The 19,263-nt window shown below is 54.9% G+C and overlaps 1 protein-coding gene across 1 annotated transcript; it reads right to left on the bottom strand.

The window, feature by feature from the left end:
• Nucleotides 1-786: 786 nt before the first annotated feature.
• On the bottom strand, nt 787-18,764 carry SERINC2 (serine incorporator 2). The gene is made up of 10 exons (XM_058553497.1): nt 18,693-18,764; nt 10,113-10,274; nt 9,130-9,320; nt 8,597-8,676; nt 7,993-8,130; nt 6,598-6,767; nt 4,840-4,930; nt 4,374-4,515; nt 1,884-2,096; nt 787-923 (listed from the first exon to the last, which is right to left on the bottom strand). The coding sequence occupies exons 1-10, from the start codon at nt 18,729-18,731 to the stop codon at nt 788-790; spliced, it is 1,362 nt and encodes a 453-aa protein (XP_058409480.1). The 5' UTR covers nt 18,732-18,764; the 3' UTR covers nt 787.
• Between the last annotated feature and the right edge of the window lie 499 nt (nt 18,765-19,263).

Raw genomic sequence — 19,263 nt, 5'->3', positions numbered from 1 at the left:
GCGGGCGCAGGTAAGACAACCCTGAAGACGGCCCTCTCAGCCACCTCGAGTGGCCCCCTCTCCTCCCTGACACCGCCGCACCACCCCTCACGTGGACACTCCTCCAGCTTCCTGCTGCTCCCACTTTTTCTGACCCCCAGACTCCCTTTTTCTGAAGCCCCTCCTCCCTCTAGCCCCACCCTCAGGCTCTCCATGACCCAGAGGACAGAGCCTAAGTCCCTCTGCCTGGCCTTCAAGGCCCCTGGTGGTCTGGGCCCAATGTGTCAGCCTCCTCAGCCCTGACGTTCTGTTCCCAGCCCCTACACCGGCCCCGGATGGGATGGGGGCCGCGCTGAGGGTGAGGGCACAGGACGTGGGAGGAACATATACTGGCTTGTTTATTGGGCAAAGTCTTAGAGACTCAGCAAGGCACAGAGTCAGGGAGGGGGCGGGGCGCCCTGGGGGTCACGGTTAAGAATACCAGGCCTCAGTGCTGGCGCTCCATCGTGCTGAGTGCTCCCGCTCTCTGAGCGTTTCTCTCCTTCTGGGCCCTCTCCCGGGGAGCCTGAGAAAAGGGGCCCTTTTTTGCCAAGAGGGTGAGTGTGGGCGACTAGGGGCAAGGGTAAGGAAGAGGCAGCGCCCTGGCCTGGGGGCAGCGGGAGGGTGGGGCTGAGGCCTGGGCCTGATGCTCCTCTTCCCTGAAGGCACTGAGAATAGAGGGGCCCAGCTGGGCAGCAAGTCCTGCAGGGGGCAGGGCAGGGCAGCCCGCTGACTGTCACTGAGCCCTGAGGCACCGGGGGAGGCTGCCTCAGCTGAAGTCTCGATTGGGCAGGAGGAGGGGGGCTACCAGGGTCCACAGGTAGAGGAGCAGCCCTGCCCAGCTGGCGCAGATCTTCACCCACACGGCGGTCCACGTGCTGATCATCTTCCGGGTCTCGCCAGGTCTGGAACACAACATCAGCCCAGTGAGCCTGGCCCCCAGTGCTGTGACCTCAGTCTTGACCCTCACCTTGCGACCCAGTGGTGACACCTGACTTCAACTCTGGCTCTTACTCTGTGACTCTAGCCTGTACCTCTGATATTTTTGACACTTGGCCTTAAGACCCTAGACATAGCTCTTGGCCTGGTACCATAGACCTGATCCTGACCGCAACTCCAACCTTGACCCCAGTCCTAGACTGTAATATTGTGACCCGATTCCTGGTCCCTAATCTTGGAATCCTAATTCTGTGACCTCGCTCCTGGTGCCTGCCTTTGGGGCCCTGGCACTCCTGACCTCTAATCTTGACTCTGCCCCTCAATCCTGTAACCCCCCCATGACCCCCGACCTTATGACCACAGTTCTGATCTCTGACCTCAGTTCTGACCCTCGACCCTGTGACCCCAGTCCTGGCCCCTGACCTTGTTACTTTGATCTTAGCTCCTTGACCTTGCCACTTCAATCCTGGCTTTATGGTCTCCTAACCCAATTTTAACCAAATGACCAACTTTGTGACTTTATTTGGCCCCGATCCCAACTCTTGAGCTCATGACTCCTATTCTCGACCCTATAATTCTGACCCCACACCCTAATCCTAACCTCCAACCATGAATCCTAAATCTGACCCCATAATCCAAATCACCACCCCGATCTGTAAACCTGGCCCGCCCTGCACAGGCCCAGCCCCACCTCCTGTGATCCCCACTTTTCAGGCACTTAGCGAAGGTGCCAGGAGCTGAGTGGACTAAGGTACCGGCAGAGAAACTGAGGCACAGAGGGGGCAGACCACAGAGGGTCCCAGATAGACACCTCCACGCCCAAGCCTTGAGCGGGCATCAGGAGTAACCCAGTGCGGGGCCAGGGGAGAGGAGACATGTGCACCGGGCACCGCGGGCTCCCTCCACGCCCAGCCAGTTGCACGCACTTGTACCAGTTGGTGAGCGTCATCATGATGTGCAGGGAGGCGAGCACCAGGCAGAAGTGGAAGAAAGAGTAGCTATAGGTGACACCATCCTGCTCGTTGTCGAAGGCCCGGCCCTCGGAGGCTGCCACCTGCTGCTGCCCGGCCTCCAGCATGGGCGGGCAGTCCTCCGTCTGCATCAGGCTGTTCACCTGCCGGTGGTCCGAGGAGCGCACGCTGCGGGGGAGCGAGGGGGGCAGTCAGGGCTGTCACTGCCGAGGTGGGCAGGTGGGCAGTGCCAAGGGGCCTCGCGAGCCACGGCGTTGGTCATCATGGGCAATGGGCATGATGGTCCCAGAGCCTCTGGGGCCGGGGACCTGGTGGTTTGGGCTGGACCAGGAGTTAACAAACGACTCTCAACTCTACCCTCACTCCCTGTGCGACCTCAGGCAAGACACTTAACCTCTCTAAGCCTCTGATTCCTCGTCTGTAAAGTCAGGGATAACAGCACCTCCCTTGCAGGGCTGCTGGAGGAGTACACGGAATAATGATGTAAAGCCCCTGGCACAGAGTATAAACCAAACAAACGGTCACTATTATTCCGGTTCTTCATTTGCCATTTCCAGAAACATGCACTGAGTACCCAGCACTGCAAGCACCACACCAGGTACTACACTCGTGAATACTGTTAATAATTCATAATGCTCGTTTGCTATTAAGTTTGTTTTCCTTTTACTGGTTTTAGATATGTAGTTTTACCAATTACCTCCCTTTCTTCCTGTTTATAATAAAAAAATAATAATAGTAATGATTTTTTGTCATTGCTTTTTCTATAATGAGGTCTTGATGTTTTTAACAGTATTTGATAGTTTGAGACAAAGATAACAATTTTGAAAAACCAACTTGTATTTTGAAACAGTGACACAGAATGAGACCTGGATTCCAGCCCCACCCCATCAAATTGAGAAGCGGCCCCTTGCTGAGCTTCAGCTGACCCCAATCACGAGATCCGGTGTGGATATTCAGTGCATGGAGCCCAGGGCCGGGCGATCTGGCTGAGGCAGGAGCCACCATCAGCAGCCCCTGCCCTCCCGGGGGCTTATGCTTCTCTGCTTCCTGTGCTTTAAGAACTGTGCTGAGGACAGACAGGCCCTCCCTGGGGTCTCGGAGGTGCTGCCTGGTGACCACAGCCAAGGAGGTGTGAGGGTGAGAGGCATCAGGAAGCACAGCGTTGTGCCTGGGTCGGGATGGGGACAGGCAGAGAACCAGGGGCAGGGAAAGTGTGCTCACAGCCTCAGACGAGCAGCGGCTCCTCCCTGAGCTCAGCTTCCTCATCTGTAAAACGGAGGTGATGTGGACCTTTCCAGATTGAGAAAGGAATTAAATGAGGTGACAAAGAAGAGAGATGTTTGTGAACTGCCCAGACTTGAAGAAAATGTTTTGGAAAAGGTCAAAACAAAATGTGAAACAGCCTCAAAATGTTCTAGCCCAGGGCCAGGGGGCAGGTGTGCTGCTCATAGGAGAACAGGCACTGCCCGATGGATGACCAGGTAGGATGGAGGAGCAGGGCAAAGGTTCCCTCAAGGGAGCAGAGGGCAGACATAGAAAGTGGCGCTTAGAGAAATGCTGGGCCACGGGGAGGCAATAAACGAACCTGCTAGATTCAGTGTAAACAATAATTATGCTCAATATTATCATCTAGTGACGCTAACAAAACAGCCACTCACAGCCACCCAGCTGTGCAAATGTTCACAGTTACTTGTAACAATAGCAAACACTTATTTGGCGCCTACCACTTGCCAAGCTCTTTTCTCAGTGCCTTATACATATTAGCTCATCTACACCCCTTCAACAATCCAATGAGGTAGGTACTATTTTTATCCCCGTTTTACAAATAAGGAAACTGAGGCACAGGAAGGTTAAGTGACTTGCTCAAAACCACACTGCTAGTAAGTGGCAGTGCCAGGTTCAAACGCAAGTAGTCTGGCTCAAGGCCACCCCAATAAGCACTTGCTAAGACGCCCCTTTAAAAAAAGTTGCCATGTGATCTTAAGTGTGAACTGCTCTCTCTCAGGTGAGATGGTGGGGTCACAGCCACCGTAGGCATGGAGGTTTCCATCTTCCTTTTACTGAGGAGGAAAGCGAAGCTCAGAAAGGTGAAGCCACTTACCCCAAGGCCACACACACAGCAGGTGAGTGACAGTGCGTGGGCCTGCTGGTCCCAGTCCAGGCTCCTTCCCTGACCCCACAGCTGCCTACACCTGACTGAGCTGGGCACATGGCAGCAGGAAAGGGCCCTGGGCCAGGAGGCAGGGTGCAGCCCCGCCTCTGCTGCCCAATCACGCTGTGCCCTCTGAGGGGCTCAGTTTCCCCACTAGCACAGTGCAGGGGCTGGACATGCTACTGGCCGACGGCGCCTTCCAGCTTGATGTCTCGGCTCCCACATCCTCCCCTTACTTCCGGCTCCAGGTCCCTAATCATGACCCCACCCCAGAAACCAGCCCCTCACCATACCTGATGAAGAGGGTGCACAGGATGAAGACGATGAGCCCCACGATGCTTGGCGCATCCCACCACTGGGTCTCATAGCCCTCGGGGCCAGCCAGGCTTGTCCCGTTGCTGGAGGAGGCCAGCAGGTGGGGGTTGCATTTCTGGTCTGGGGGTGGGAGCACGGTCACTCTCAGCCCGTGCGGGCCAGGTCTGAGTAGCCAGGTAGCCCTGAGGGCAGAGAGCCAACCCAAATGGACAGACGGACAGACCCACAAGCCACCACCCAAGTCCCAGCGACAACACTTAGCAGACAAAATGACAGGGACAGCTCCAGGAACAGACAGGGTCCTCCCACCCGCCTGCAGGACTGAGTCTCGGAATGGGCTGGGGCTGGGATGTCCCTGTCCCCTGTGAGGGTCCCAACCCCCCAGAGGGCCTCTGTGGGGCCAGGAATGAGGCCAGGCCTCCTCAAACCCAGGCCTATACTCACCAGGGACGTTGGACAGGGCCAACCAGGTGACAAATATGGTGTAGAGCGTGATGACAGAGGCCTGCAGCAGACCTGAGTTGGGCTGGGCGTTCTGGCAAGAGCAGTCCATCAGTGTGACCCCTGCAGACCCGGGGACACCCGCCCCACCCAGCCTACTCACACCCAAGCGGGGCACCTCAGACATCCCCCCCACCTCAGGGCCATCCCACCCCACCCCCGTGGGGAGGACACACCACCCAGGCTGCCTCCACCCCCTCACCCACCAAAAGTGGGGTCCCTGTTCTTTCTCTTAACACAGGACCCCACTTGTCCTCCTGCTGCAAACCCTTCAAGGGCGGCATCTCTTCACGCTCTGAATCAAAGCCCTCCCTGGTTACCCCACCTTCGTCTCCTCCTGACCCTCTGCCACACTCCTCCCTGCTGACAACACCCCAGCCAGGGTGGCCTCCTCGCTGAAAACTGCCAAACCCTCTCCTACCTCAGGGCCTTTGCACCCGCCATGCCCTCTCCCTGACGTGTTCCTCCCCCACATCTCCACACAGGCAGCCTCTCTCTAGTATTCAGGCCTCAGCTCAAACAGGACCCCAGAAGGCCCTGAGAACCCTGACTCCAGCCGCCCCGGCCCCGCCTGCCCCCCTACCTTTTAGCCCACACCTTCTTTTATTTCCCACGTAGCACTTATCATCAAAAATCACCTTACTTGGCCTCGTCTCCTCTTGATTGTTCTTCCCCCCACCACACACACACTTAAAAATACGAATCTAAGCTCTGTGATTAAGAGCACAGGCTCTGAGCCAGTCAGCCTGGGTTCAAACCCCAGCTCCACCCCCCACTAGCTGTGTGACCTCAGGGCAGTCTCCTGACTCCTCTAAGCCTCCGTTTCCTCATCTGTAAAATGAGGATGAGGATGGTGCAAGGACTAAACGACACGATAGATGCCATTAACTGTTAGCTATTCTTCTTTGTCTTCCTCCTCTTCCTCACAGCTGTATCCCCAACATCTAGAAGAGGGCCTGGTACACAGTAGGTGCTCAAGAGGTATTTACTGAATGAACACTCATTGCTGTGTGACCTGGGACAGAGGCATCACCCTCTCTGGCCTTCAATTTCCTCACTGGGAAATGAAGGCTCTGACCAGAAGGGAGGTTCCCAACCTTTCTGCTAAAGACCCTCAAAGACTACCTAAGCTACCTTTGAAAGCCCTGGTGGGCTGAGAGCCCAAATGGTGAAGTACCACTGAACTCTTTTTTCTGAAGAACTAACGATTCCCTTAGGGTCCCCCACCCATTATCCCAGACGCTCTGGGATTGGAAACTGTGCAAGCGCACCTTCCAACACCACTTCTTGAGGTGTCTAGGAATCGTCCTTCAGTGACCCTCCCTAATGTTCTCCTGATTTGCATAAAAACAATGACAACAACAATAATGATAACAATAGCCAATGTCTGATGGATATCCATATGCCAGGCACTAAGTGTTCAAAAATATGATCTTGAGAATAACTCCAAATAGTCAGTATTATTATCCCCATTTTACATTTGAGAAGCGACAGGCACAGAGTGGTTAAGACACTTTCCCAAAGACACTCAGCATGTAGATGTGAGAGCTGACTCTAACCTAGGGAGGCTGACTTGGGAGCCCACACTCTTAGCCCAAGCCTCTGTGACTGACAGCCCCTGCCCCAGGATCCCAAGGTCCCTACAAGAAGTCCCACACCCAGGGGCCTGGTTTCAGGCCAGGTAGAGGCAGACAGCCTCACCTGGACCTTGGGCAGGATGGCGACAATGGAGACACAGACGCAGAGGGTGAGATTGAGGCTGATGAAGACCTTGCCCTCGTGGCAGGCGCCAGGCCGGGTGTAGTAGATGAAGAGCAGCGTCACACCCGCGATGGACAGCGCATAGAAGAGGAGGGTGAAGATGAAGAGGCCTGGGCAGGAGGGCAGCAAGCAGGTGGGTCAGGAGGCCCGGGGACCCTGCTCCCTTGAGGGGGCCTGTCAGGCAGTCCTCCCCGTCTCAGGCTTCAGCCTCCTCAGCCGAGGAATGACACAGGGTCTCCTAAACCTCCGTCACTCAGCAACACCTTGTGAGTTTCTGCCTGATCCTGAACTAAAACGACTCACTTGCCATCCATAAGGTAACCATAAAAATAAGTACAATGAATACAAAGCAGTCTTTTAAAAAACGCCCTAGGGGCCCGCCCGGTGGCATAGCGGTTACGTTCTAGCTTTCTGCTTCATCGGCCCGGGGTTCGCCAGTTTAGATCCTGAGCTCGGACCTACTCACTGCTCATCAAGCTACGCTGAGGCGCTGAGGCGGCGTCCCACATAGAAGAGCTACAACTCTACAACTATGATACACAACTATGTACTGGGGCTTTGGGGAGGAAAAAGAAAAAGAGGAAGATTGGCAACAGATGTTAGTGCAGGACCAATCTTCCTCAAAAAATAATAAAGAAAGAAAATTAAATTAAATGAATAAATAAAAAGTGCCCTAGACGCATGGTGATCTGCTAAAGCCCTGCTCTGTCCGCCAGACCAGCAAGGAGAGAGGCGTGAAAGCCAGCCAGCACCTAAGTGAGCCTTTCTTCTTTTTTTTTTTTAATTTTTTTTTTTAATTTATTTATTTGTTCCCCCAAAGCCCCAGTAGATGGTTGTATGTCATAGCTGCACATCCTTCTAGTTGCTGTATGTGGGACGCGGCCTCAGCATGGCCGGAGAAGCGGTGCTTCGGTGCGCACCCGGGATCCAAACCCGGGCCGCCAGCAGCGGAGCGTGCGCACTCAACCGCTAAGCCACGGGGCCGGCCCAGTAAGCCTTTCTTCTTGATCGATTCAGAAGAGCTGAGAGAGAACTCAGCAGGGACTCGTTCTGCCCCTGGGGTTTCAAGGACCAGGTGTCACTTGAAGTTTGGTCTGGCTGCGCGCGTGGCCCCTTCTACAGGAACCACTGAACTAGACCCCTCCGAGGTCTCTCCAGTTCAGCTCTCTTCTGCTCCCTCTGAAGTCGCCCCAGAATCAGCTGCCCACACACACCCCCTTCCCTCCATCTGCCCTGGACAGTCAATTCCTGTCCCCAGGCTCTCATCCAGCTTCAGGGCCCCTCGATTCCCCAGGGAGCCCAGCCCCCACACGGTGGCCAGCGGGCGGCACTGACCTGCGTACCAGGCACGGGAGTCGCGCTCCTCGGCCTTGCCCAGCCACCGCTGGTTCCAGGAATGCGCAAAGTCAATGAGCAGCACCAGCTGGATGAGGATGAAGAGGAAGGAGCCCACGACGCCAAAGTAGAACCAGACTGGGTGGGGAGAGGGGAGGCAAGGAGATCAGCTGTGGGGCAACCTGAGGGCCAGGGCCCATGACCCCGCCAGGCTTCCCAGGATTCCCGGGGCAGGCACACTCCCATGGTCTCTCTTTCACACACACATTTATTCATTCAACAACCATTTGAGCCACACAAACTCTGTGCTGGGGACACTGAGAAGAAGCAAAGTCCCTTCCGTCAGGGAGCCCCTAGCCATGCACAGAGACGCAGTGTGGCAGGGCAGGGGTCGGGGGCAAAGAGGGTTCCCCCCAACCCCGAGTTTCCAAAGGCCATGTGGCCAAGCCCCAGAGGGCTGTCTCCTGGGTTGGGGCAAGGACCCAGCCAGCAGCCTGGGGTCCGTGTACCAGGGCAAAGAGCAGCCCCCACCAGAGCTCCTCCCTCTGGAGACCCCACCTCCCTCCCGGTAGTCCCCCCATCCCTCCCCACCAAGGCCGCCTACCGTTGGAGAAGGAGCCGTCAGGGATATAGAAGGCGCCCACGGTGATGCCCACAAGGACCAGGAACTTAAAGAACCAAAACCTGTTGGGGGGGGGGGGTAGGATAGACAAGAGAGCTGAGTGCAGGGAGGGGAACAGGCCTGACCCCCAGAACCCCACCCCCAAAGAACAGGTACTGAGAGAGGTGAAGAGGGACTTTCTGATGGTCTTTTGGACACAGAAAGTCTGTCCTGGCCCTAGAAAAAGCCCTGAGGGGCAGGAGAAAGGACCAATTAGGTGAGGAAGGCCACTTGAGTTCTAGCCTAACTGTGTCACTAAAGTGCTGTGTGGCCTTAGGCACGCTGTTGCCTTTTCTGAGCTTTATTTCCTCATCTGAGGAATGGGAATAACTACACAAGCTGATCTCTGTGCCACTGCCCTCTGGCTTCAGTGGCTCCTGAGTCTGAGGGTAGGGTCTGGAGACCGCTGGAGACAGGCAGAGGAGGGGGCAAACCACTGCGGGAGGGTCCCGGGGTGCAGGGAGCCCCCCGCTCACCCGTTCTGGATGGCAGCCCTGGGGTCCCGGCTGCTGCGCACGCAGATCATGAGCAGGGTGAAGAGGAAGAAAAAGGCGGCCATAGCGAAGCACATGCGGTAGACGGCACGGAAGCCGAGCAGGGAGCCACAGTCGATGTAGCCCTGCAGGACGACGGGGGTCCCGGCCCCCTCCTCACACACCCAGGGCAGCTGTGGAGACAGACGGAGCGGCCTGAAGGCCCCACCCCACCCAGAACCCGGGAGGGAGGCTCTCACAGTGGGGCTGAGCTGAGCCCCAGCCTCCCCCCTCATCTCCATCCCACCCACCTCTGCGGCTGCAGTCCTGTGAGGGAGCCCCCGGAGACAGACGCCCAGTTACACCTTGTTACTATCTGTTTACTTCCCTGTGATCCGCCCACAGCCTCTGGAACACCCGGCACTGTCTAAAGCAGGATTTCCCAAAGCGCTCTCCACCCCTCACCCACATCGGAATCCCGGCAGATTCCTGTGGAGAACCGAGATTCTGAGGCCACGCTCCCAGAGAATCAGAGCCTCTCAGGTGGGGTCTGGGAATCTGCATTTCTAGCAAACTCCCCAGGGAATTCACACCTTTATACACACTAAAATGTGAGAGCCACTGGCCTAAATGTCCCACTGTGTCTGTGCCGGGCTATGAAACACCGAGATGAAGGGAGGTTAGGGGCCCCAAACTGGGCTTGCGCCTCCAAGTGGGGGATCCAGTGTCTAGGGGGCAATCGTGATTAATAAGATTTTCCCAGGGAAGCATCGCCATATGAGGCTCACACCCTCTTCTCCACATGAAGAAACAAGCCCCCGTGGCCAACCTCAGATCGTCAGAGTGCCAGAACGCTCCTGCCCACCTCTTCTGATTAGCAGCGCCCCCAAGCCGGGGCCCGCTAGCCCGGAGCAGCTGAGCCTTCCCCAGAGGCCAGGGCCCGCAGGCTGCTCCCCCCTGCACCCGCCTCCCCCAGGGCTGCTCACCTTGTAGAGCTGACTCTCCACACCGGGACTCAGCATGATGATGGACACCAGCACGCCCAGGAAGAGGAAGACGGTGAAGATGAGGCGGCTCACGGTGGAGTTGCGGCTGGCGGGGCAGCAGCCGCACAGGATGCAGGGGGCAGAGCCGCAGAGGCAGGACGCCTGCAACGGGGGCAGGGGACGGCACTTATACTTTGCCTCCTCTCCCCCTCCCCGCCCAAGCCCGCAGCACCCACCACCTGCCCCTCCATGTCTCCAAATCTGCATGGAGCCCACCTGCATGGCGCTTGGCAGGGGCACACCTCTTCCCCAGGTGTCAGCCCATAACTTTCAAGCCTGGGGGAGGCTGAGGAAACCAACCCTCAAAGAGACCGGGTCACACAGGGTCACACAGTCAGTAAGAACAGAACCCAGATTCAAACCTGGATCTATCTCAGGTGTTACTGTGTCTTTGGAGAGAGAGCTGGGGTTACACGGTTTCTTAGAGAGAAGTAGGGTAGTAAAAACATTTTCTTAAAAAATTCAGAAGACCAGCTCTGTCATTGATGATCTGTGTGACTTTATACAACTCAACCTCTCTGACCCTCAGTTGCTTCTTCCATAAAATGGGAATCATAACAGTACCTACTTCTCACACAGCAGTTCTAAGAATGAAATAGGAATTTGTGTGTGTGTGTGCGCCTTCATTTTTTGTTTTCAATAACGATCACTTTTTTTTTTTTTTTGGTGAGGAAGATCAGCCCTGAGCTAACATCTGATGCCAATCCTCCTCTTTTTGCTGAGGAAGACTTGCCTGGGCTAACATCCGTGCCCATCTTCCTCTACTTTAAATGGGACGTCGCCACAGCACGGCTTGACAAGCGGTGCGTCGGTGCGCGCCCGGGATCCGAACCTGCCAACCCCGGGCCGCCGAAGCTGCACGCAAACTTAACCGCTACACCACTGGGCAGGCCCTGCAATAGGAATTTTAAATTGTAACCCCCTCAGGGTCCCTTTTCTCTTCCCTGCTTAGATTTTCTCCACAGGGCCTATCATCTGATTGGCTGTATATTTTATTTCTGGCATGTAAGCTCCACCAGGACTAGAATCTTTGCCTGTTCTGTTCACAGAGGCATTCGCAGAAATGGGAACGGGGCCTGGCACACAGCAGGAGCTCCGTGACTACCTGTTGAACGGATGTAGAGTGTCTGGCATAGACCAGACCTATGTTAAGACCTAAGAAACAGTGTGCGCATGATAAACATCTGTTGAGTCAATGGAATGAAGAATTGTGAGTGGCTGTGATTTCCCGTCCTGGGGCTGTGCCAGCTTTGGACAGCAGGGGTGGGCTAGCCTTTTCCGTCTCTGGGCTCCTCTGCCCAAGCCAGCGTCAGCCCCATTCTTCCCTGGGGCTGGCTGACATGATTTAGGGTCTGGTGATGCCACACCATTCAGAGGTGGCACCCCGAAAGGAGACACCCCACTGGGAGCCAGGTCCACAGCCCAGCCTTTGAGAAAACGGGCCCACATCCAGATACATCTGGTCAACTGTTTATCTTCCCCCAAACAGCCCAACTCCTCACCCAGGTAGTGAAGAGTCTGGATAGCAAGAAAGACACAGGCCCTGCCCTCCTGGAGCTTCCAAGGCTGAAAGATACCCGAGACATCATTATGTCATGTAAGTGCCAAGAAGAAGACATACGTGCCGCCAGGAGAGTGACTGATGGGGCCAGTTTAGACTGGGGGGGTGGGGCGGGTCCCTTCTCTGAAGAAGTGACATTTAAGCTGAGAACTGAAGAATGAGGAAGCACTTGCCAGACCCAGGGGAGGAAAGAGTGTTCCAGACAGAGGGAACAGCGCCTGAGGCGGCTCTGGGGCAGGCACAGGCTGGGCGTTGGAGGAACAGAGAGAAGGCCCCTGTGGCCGGAGCTTCAGGAGCAGGCGGCACGTGGTAAGTGGCGAGGTCGGCTAGGCTGGCAGGGGCTGGCAGCCACATGCAGGACCCTGGTGTCCATCCTAAGAGCAGTGGGCATCCGCTCGAGGGCCTGAAGCCGGGAGGCACAGGTACAGCCCTACGGTGATGATCCGCTTTGTGGACAGCACGCTGAAAGGGGCCTCTTGGCTCCTTGGAAACCCTGCACCCTGCCTTCTGGACTGGTCACAAGGCATACAGCACCCTCTGCTTGAGGTGTAGCTGCCTTCCCGTCTCCCTCTCGCTTTCCCCCACCCCGGAAATGCTCCTGCTTACCCGTCTCTCTCACCCACAGAGCCAAGTACAACAAGGATGCTAAACGAAATGCTTGCAGAATGAATTCTCCCTCGTGGTCCAAATCATAACAGTCCACCCATCCAACAACGTCTGGTTACATCTTGCAGCCCCCACTCCAAGCCCTGACTCCTGTCCACAGCCACTTTTTGGGGATGAGGAGATAAGCAAAATGCCAGAAGTGTTTTGTAAACCATAAAGAGCATTCGGGTTATCAGACAGAGAAGGCTATTAGTTCCATTTAGAGATGAAGATGATGAAACTGAGATCAGAGAGGTTACGAAACTTGCCAGAATGCACACTGCAAGTGGACAGCAGTGCCGAGATTCAATAATAATGGTGATGGCTTCCCTTCATGAAGAGTTACTCAGTCCCAGGCACTGTGGTACACACATTATCAACATTAAGCCTCAATGACACTATAAAGCGTGTTGTTACCTCCCATTTACAAATGGGGAAACTGAGACTCAGACAGGTGATATGACCACGGTCACACAGCAAGTGAGCTGAGCAGCTGGAATTTGAGCTCAAGTCTGTCTGCACCAAGAGCCGGCTAACTCAGAGATGGCAGTCTCATTTAATGTCAAAACAGCCCAGTGATGAAAACGATCCCTCCAATGCCGGAGAAAACCGAAGGAGGTCAACAGGCGGTGATCTTGGGAACCAGGTGCCCAAGGGCCCGGGTCAGGGCCTGGCTCTGGCTTGTTACGATTTCAATTCAAGACACTTGAGACCCAAGAAAAGCTGACCCACTGCAGTCAGGGAGCCTGGCCTTTCAATTCACTCTGGTCCTTGGAGATCAAAATCCAGGTACTCCTGAGACCTGAGACCTCAGGATTTTCCAGGGCCTGGCCAGCACCAGAGAAACCAGGTCAGGTCCCAGCTGCTTCCAGAGCATCCTTGGACTTGTTTGTAGGTCCTGACCCAGTCACTCCACCTCTGGGGATCACTCCTACAAGGACCTCTTCCTACGGAAACACCAGCCCACAGGAGTAAATGCAGACACGTGCACACACATATACACGTGGAAGTTCACTGTGGCACTGTTCACACCAGGGAAATAATAGGGGACAGCTGAAAATAACTAAATGCCCATCAATACATCCTGGAACTCCTCTAAGAGGGGTCTCTCTGATGAATGGAGCAGACGTACAGGTAACACTTAAATGAGCACATGTAACCAAATACAATTAAATATAAATTATACCCCAATAAAGTTGATCTTATTATTAAAAAATTAAAATTTTAAATTAAGAAAAAAACTAAAATAGGCATAAAGCTTTAGGTTTTATGAGCTTATTAGAATATGAAGAAACTGCAAATGGCCCAAATGCCCCACCCCAGGGCAGCGTGGTGGCCCATTTACTCCTTGGAATGTTATAGGGGTGGGAAAGGGGAGAGTCACCCAGCTGCAGAGCAACGGGGACTAACGCTTATGACGCAATGGGAAAGGCCAAGGCAGGAACAAAACTGTTCCTGCACTATGACTACAATCAATCACCCCACACCCAAATGCACTCGGCGAAAGGCAGCAATGGAAAAGCACCGGAACACTCAGAGTGGCTGAATCTTAGCACCAGCCAGATTCTTGGAATGGAGAACTCAGAATTTAGGAAGCCCTGGGCCTTAGAGTCTTAAAGTGGCAAGGTTCCTTGGCATTTAACTGGTCCGGCCTCTCTCTAATGAAGAATCACCCGGAGTGCAGCCGGCCATCTGCAGCTTGCACACTGCCAATGAAAAGGAGCTCACTACCTCCCAAGGCAAGCTGGACAGCTCTGGGGCTGTGCATGGTTTGGCGTGGTGGGAATATGCTGTCACTGAGTCACTCACACTCTCTCCCGGTTGTCCCTAGAGCCAGGGACACAGGTTCTGAGAACCACTTCTGGGGCACTGGGTGGGTAGGGGAGGCAGCTGAGGGTTGGGGCCACAACTTAAAGTTGTTTTCTGTACAACAAACTGGCCCTCCACTTCTGGGTATTACTCAAAAGATCTGAAAGTTGGGACTCAAACAGATATCTGTGCACCCATGGTCAATGCAGCATTATTCACAATAGCCAAAAGGTGGAAGCAACCCAAGGGTCCATCAACCAATGAACGGATAAACAAAATGTGGTATACTGATACAATGGAATATTATTCAGCCATAAAAAGGAATGAAATTCTCACACATCTCACACATGCTACAACATGGATGAACCTTGAGGACATTATGCCAAGTGAAATAAGCCAGTCACAAAAAGATAAATACCGTATGATTCCACCTGTATCAGGTACCTAGAATAGTCAAATTCATAGAGACAGAAAGTAGAATGGTAGTTACCAGGGGTTGGGGGAGGGGCAATGGGGAGTTATTATTTAATAGGTATGGAGTTTCAGTTTGGGAAGATGAAAACGGTCTGGAGATGGATGGTGGTGATGGCTGCACAACAATGTGAATGTACTTAATGCCACTGAACTGTACACTTTAAAATGGTTAAAATGGTACATTTTATGTCATGCATGTTTTACAATTATAAAAAAGGAGGGGCAAGGAGTTTTCAAGGAAAAGTAGGAAGTTAGCTAAGTGAGGAGGGGAAGGGTAATCCTACAAAGGAAATAGCACCTGCAAAGCTGCGAGGAACTCTGTATTTTCAGGGTAGCTGGGCAAAAAAGGAAGCCGGAGTGGTGATGGGGTGATGGCCAAGGTCCCTGGGGGCCACGCCAAGGAGTCTGGACTTTATCCTGAAGGCAATGGCGAACGATTGCTAAGGAGGAGGCAGACATAGATTTGCATTTTAGAAATCTCACTTGGCCACAGAATGGAAGACAGATCCAGGGAGTGGTGTGCAGGACCTTTGGAACAGGGCCGTTTTCAGTAATCCAGAGAACCGGTACCAAGCAAGAAACAGATTCTAGAGCTCTCATGGTGCGCTTCACCCAATAATATTTACTTCTAACAATGCCACTCATTGGGATTGATATCATTAGGATTGCATCTGTTAGATATCCATTTTTAATATATATATACCATGTCTCCTAAAATAAATTACAAGCTCCTTGAAAACAAACAAAAAAGTTAAAATAGTAAATTTTATGTTAATGCATATTTTGCCTCCATTAAACAAAACACTGGTCCCGGCAAGGATGGGATGCACCTGGCAGACTTCTTGAACAACCTGTAAACCGGCTGGGCCACCCCAGGACTAGAGAAAACACGGAGAAGAGGCCAGCCCACGACTACTCACAGCACACTGCCTCCCCCTCGCATTGCTAAGAACAAAGGGCCTGGTCTTGGCTCTGCCACCAACTTGCAGTATGACCTCAGACAGGTCTCCTTTCCCCTACATGGGACTCAGTTTCCTCATCCATAAAATGGGCTCCTGGGCAGAAGAGTAGACTGGCTGAAGCCCAGGCTCTACAATCAGACAGCCCTGGGTTTCACCGGCTTCAACGCTTCCTTGAAAGGAGTCAAGAGCAGCTGACCACTCTTGGCTGCTGCACGGCGGCTTCATGCTAAAGGTGTTGGCACGTTCATCTCAGGCCCATCCAATCCTCACAACGTGCTGAGGGGCAGGGACCATGGTTCTCTCCACTTCACAGACAATGAGAGAGGCCAAGGGACTGCCCATGGTCATGCCGCCGAGAGCAGGCCAAGCCAGGATCCGAGTCCAACCAGTCTGACCCAAAGGCCTTTCACACTCCCTCGCGTGTAGAAGGCCCCCACTAAATATTTATTGATCGTCCAACTCACACGCTGGCCTGCCCAGTGACTCTCATCCATTGTGGGTCCATCTTATCCCCTCTAAGCCAGGACTCACCTTCAGCCCAGTACAAATACTGACCAGGAAGGCCATGACGGGCAGATGCAAGTACATCACAGCTGGAAGGGCATAAAAGGCTTCCCCACCGACCTATGTACCCTGATATGTTCCCCCTAAGAATGCCTGGGAACCCTCATTAGAACATCACTCCTATGGGGCAAATCTCTATTGAAACAGGTTGTTATCAGCATCCAGTAGTGCCCAACTGCACCTCTTAATACTGTGTGGCTGTGGGAAAATCACTTTCCCTCTCTGATCTGGTTTCCTCATCTGTGAAATGGGAATATTAACTGCCTCATTGAGTCGTTGTGAGGATTAAATGAAAGGACATATATAAAGTGCTCACTACAGTGCTGGGCCTGTGCCACCACTGGACAGCTCTGGGCAGGAGTGCTGGGCCCAGAGTAAGGATGCAGTAAAGGTGGCTATTGTTGGTATCATTATCTGCAAAATAGGATAAGCATGTTACAGGGTTGTGGGGGAGAACTAGGGAGATGGCAGGGGTGAGGAGCTCGCCACAGTGCCCGGCATGCAGTACGTGCTCAGTAAATGTCAGAGGGCAGGACCCCAAGAGGAGGCCACTGAAAGGAGGGGCAGATCCCTTGCAGATAATAGATACTAAGTGAACCTTCCACTTCTACCCTGGCTAGGCACGCAGAATTCAGAGGGAGGGAAGGTGTGGGCAGAAGCCTGGACCAGGAGTCAGATTTTAATCCTGACTGTACAGCTCCCCATGCTTTCACTGTGCAACCTTAGGCAAGTCTGCTAACCTCTCTGGGCTGCAGTATCCTCATTTGTAAACTTAGGGTTTGAGCAGACCTGTCAGGTGCCTTCTGGTCTCAGCATTGTAGGATTCTATGACTCAGAGACCAGCACTCGGCTCCAGAGGGAATTCTCCACCCACCTTTCCAAGATGATAACAATAGCTCCCATTTGGAGCACTCACTATATGCCAGGAACCGGGCTGGGCACTTTCTAATCTTCCCAACAGCATTACGAGGGAGGTAGATAGGGAGACAGAGACACAGGGGACTGGCAAGTCTCCCTCAACATCTCCACCCCAGGCCAGCCCAGTCAGATGGAAATCTGGTCAACATGGAGAAAGCTCTCTCTCCTCCACCAGGAAGCAAATTCTTCCTGGCCAGACCCAGCCCAAGCCTTGGTTTCAGGGAGGGATCTCAGGGACTAGCTCTTGATTCCTACACATGGAGAGACACACACACACACACACACACACTTCACAGAGGGGGAAATGGAGGCCCAGAGAGGACAAGAGATCTGTCCAGGGACCCTCTCTACAGCCTCTCTGCGCAGATATCATTCTCAGAAAACGGCTGTAAAGTAAATCTCTAGATCCCCCAGCTCCCGCCCCTACACCCCCATCCCAACACACACACACACACACACACACACACAACTAAGAGACAAAGGAAAGTAAGTCCTGGGATTCAGCAGCCTCCAGACCCCCCTCTTCCTCTCTGCTCCTCTTTGTTTGGGGCAGAGGGGGAGGGGGCTGCCTGAATGAACCTCGGATTTAATGAGGGGAAGAGGGAAAGGAGAAGGGGCCTCCCAGCCCGGCTCTGGCTGAAGCTCCTCCCCTGTGCTGGCTGCAGCCCCAAAACAGAGGCTGGCTGCCCCCCAGGTCCCTGAGCCCAAGCGACCAGGTACTCCCTCCCCGCACAGACCCCAGCCTCCCCCAATTCCTGGGTCTTTCAACCCAGACTTGGGCTCCGGTGGCACCCACACCGACCTCACTCAAGGGCTGCTTAGAAAGGCGGAGGGGGCTTCCTCTCCACCCCTATTGTGGCTCTGGGGCCCTGAGGGGAAGGGTCTGGGGCTCGTTGGAGAAGTGGCCAGGAGTTAGCCCGAGGCAGACTGAATGAGGCAGAAACAAGGACGGAGAGACAGAAAGATTGAACGGGCGGACAGACCGACAGACACCGAACCGTAGACAATGACAGATGGAGAAGCGATGGACGGACAAAGACAGTCGGACAAACGAACGGACAGAGACAGCTATCAGACAAATACAAATAGACAAACTGAGGCAGACGAACAGGGACAGACAGGCTAACGGACAGACTGCTAGAGGGCCAGAGAAGGACACACGGCAGAGAGAGACGGGGACCGGGCAGGCCACACAAAGAGTCGGAGCGTCCGGGAGAGAGACGAGAGGCGCACTGCGAGGGCGTCCCCAAGTTGGACCAGGTGGGGCCGCAGCGCCCACTCCCACCCCGCGCTCTGGGCCTCAGTCTCCCCAGTTCCCCGCAGGGGCGCCCGCCGAGGGCACTCCCTTCCCCCGCCCAGGCGCGCCCCAACCCCTCCCCCGCGGTAACCCGAGGCGGGACACCAGCTGTCCCCGGCGCCCGCAGGGGGAGGCGGGGACCCGAGGGGCGAAGGAGGTGGGCTGCGCGCCCAGAAAGACAAGTTTGGAGAAAGGAAAAAGAAGAAACTATTCGGAGGAAGAAGACGGGACACAGTGCGGGGCGGAAGAAGGAGCCGGCGGCGCGGGGCGCGCGCGGGGTCGGGACTCACGCAGCTGAGCAGGGAGCAGGCGCCCAGGCAGGCCCCCATGGCGGCGGCGGCGGCGCGGGGCGCGGGCCGAGGGGCGCGGGGCGCGGGATCTGCTCCGGCTCCGGGCGCCCGGCCTGGCCCCGCCCCCGCCCCGCCCCGGCCGGGCCCCGCCCCACCTGCCGAAGCCGCTCGTCACTTTCCGGCGGCGCTCCGGGCCTCCCGGGACTCACCTGGGGCAGGTGCGCCAGGCGGGACCCTAGGGGAAGGGAGGGGACCTGGGATTCCCGCGGCCACGCGAGCGGTGCAACCGGACCCAACTCTGGCCCGGGCTCGTGTCCTGGTCTAAAGTGAGGGTTTGGAAATAGTGAGACCTGGGTTCGAGTCCGGCGAGGCCACAGCTCGACCTCACAACACTGTTACCCACCTCAGGGGACAGAAGCCAAGAGATAGCCACCCCTGACTCCTCGGGGCTTGGCGTAGATTCTCTGCCCAAGACATAGGCGTTGAATGATGAATGATTGGATAAAGAAACGGGCAAGTCACTTCACCTCTCTGAGGCTGTTTCCCCATCTCTAAAGTGCGGATACCTACC

The sequence above is a fragment of the Diceros bicornis genome, chromosome 13 (assembly GCF_020826845.1).
Source record: "Diceros bicornis minor isolate mBicDic1 chromosome 13, mDicBic1.mat.cur, whole genome shotgun sequence".
In the NCBI taxonomy this organism is placed as follows: Eukaryota; Metazoa; Chordata; class Mammalia; order Perissodactyla; family Rhinocerotidae; genus Diceros; species Diceros bicornis.
The sequence above is the reverse complement of the archived record's forward strand: the minus strand, read 5'-3'. Positions and strand labels throughout refer to the sequence as shown.

Bases quoted from the DNA above. Each gene is read 5' to 3' on its own strand.
- SERINC2 (XM_058553497.1), bottom strand. From the start codon at position 18,731: ATGGGGGCCTGCCTGGGCGCCTGCTCCCTGCTCAGCTGC. The intron at 10,275-18,692 runs GTGAGTCCCGAC...CCCCCGTTGCAG, and splicing joins CCTGCTCCCTGCTCAGCTGC to GCGTCCTGCCTCTGCGGCTC. The intron at 4,516-4,839 runs GTGAGTATAGGC...TCCCACCCCCAG, and splicing joins GGCCCTGTCCAACGTCCCTG to ACCAGAAATGCAACCCCCAC.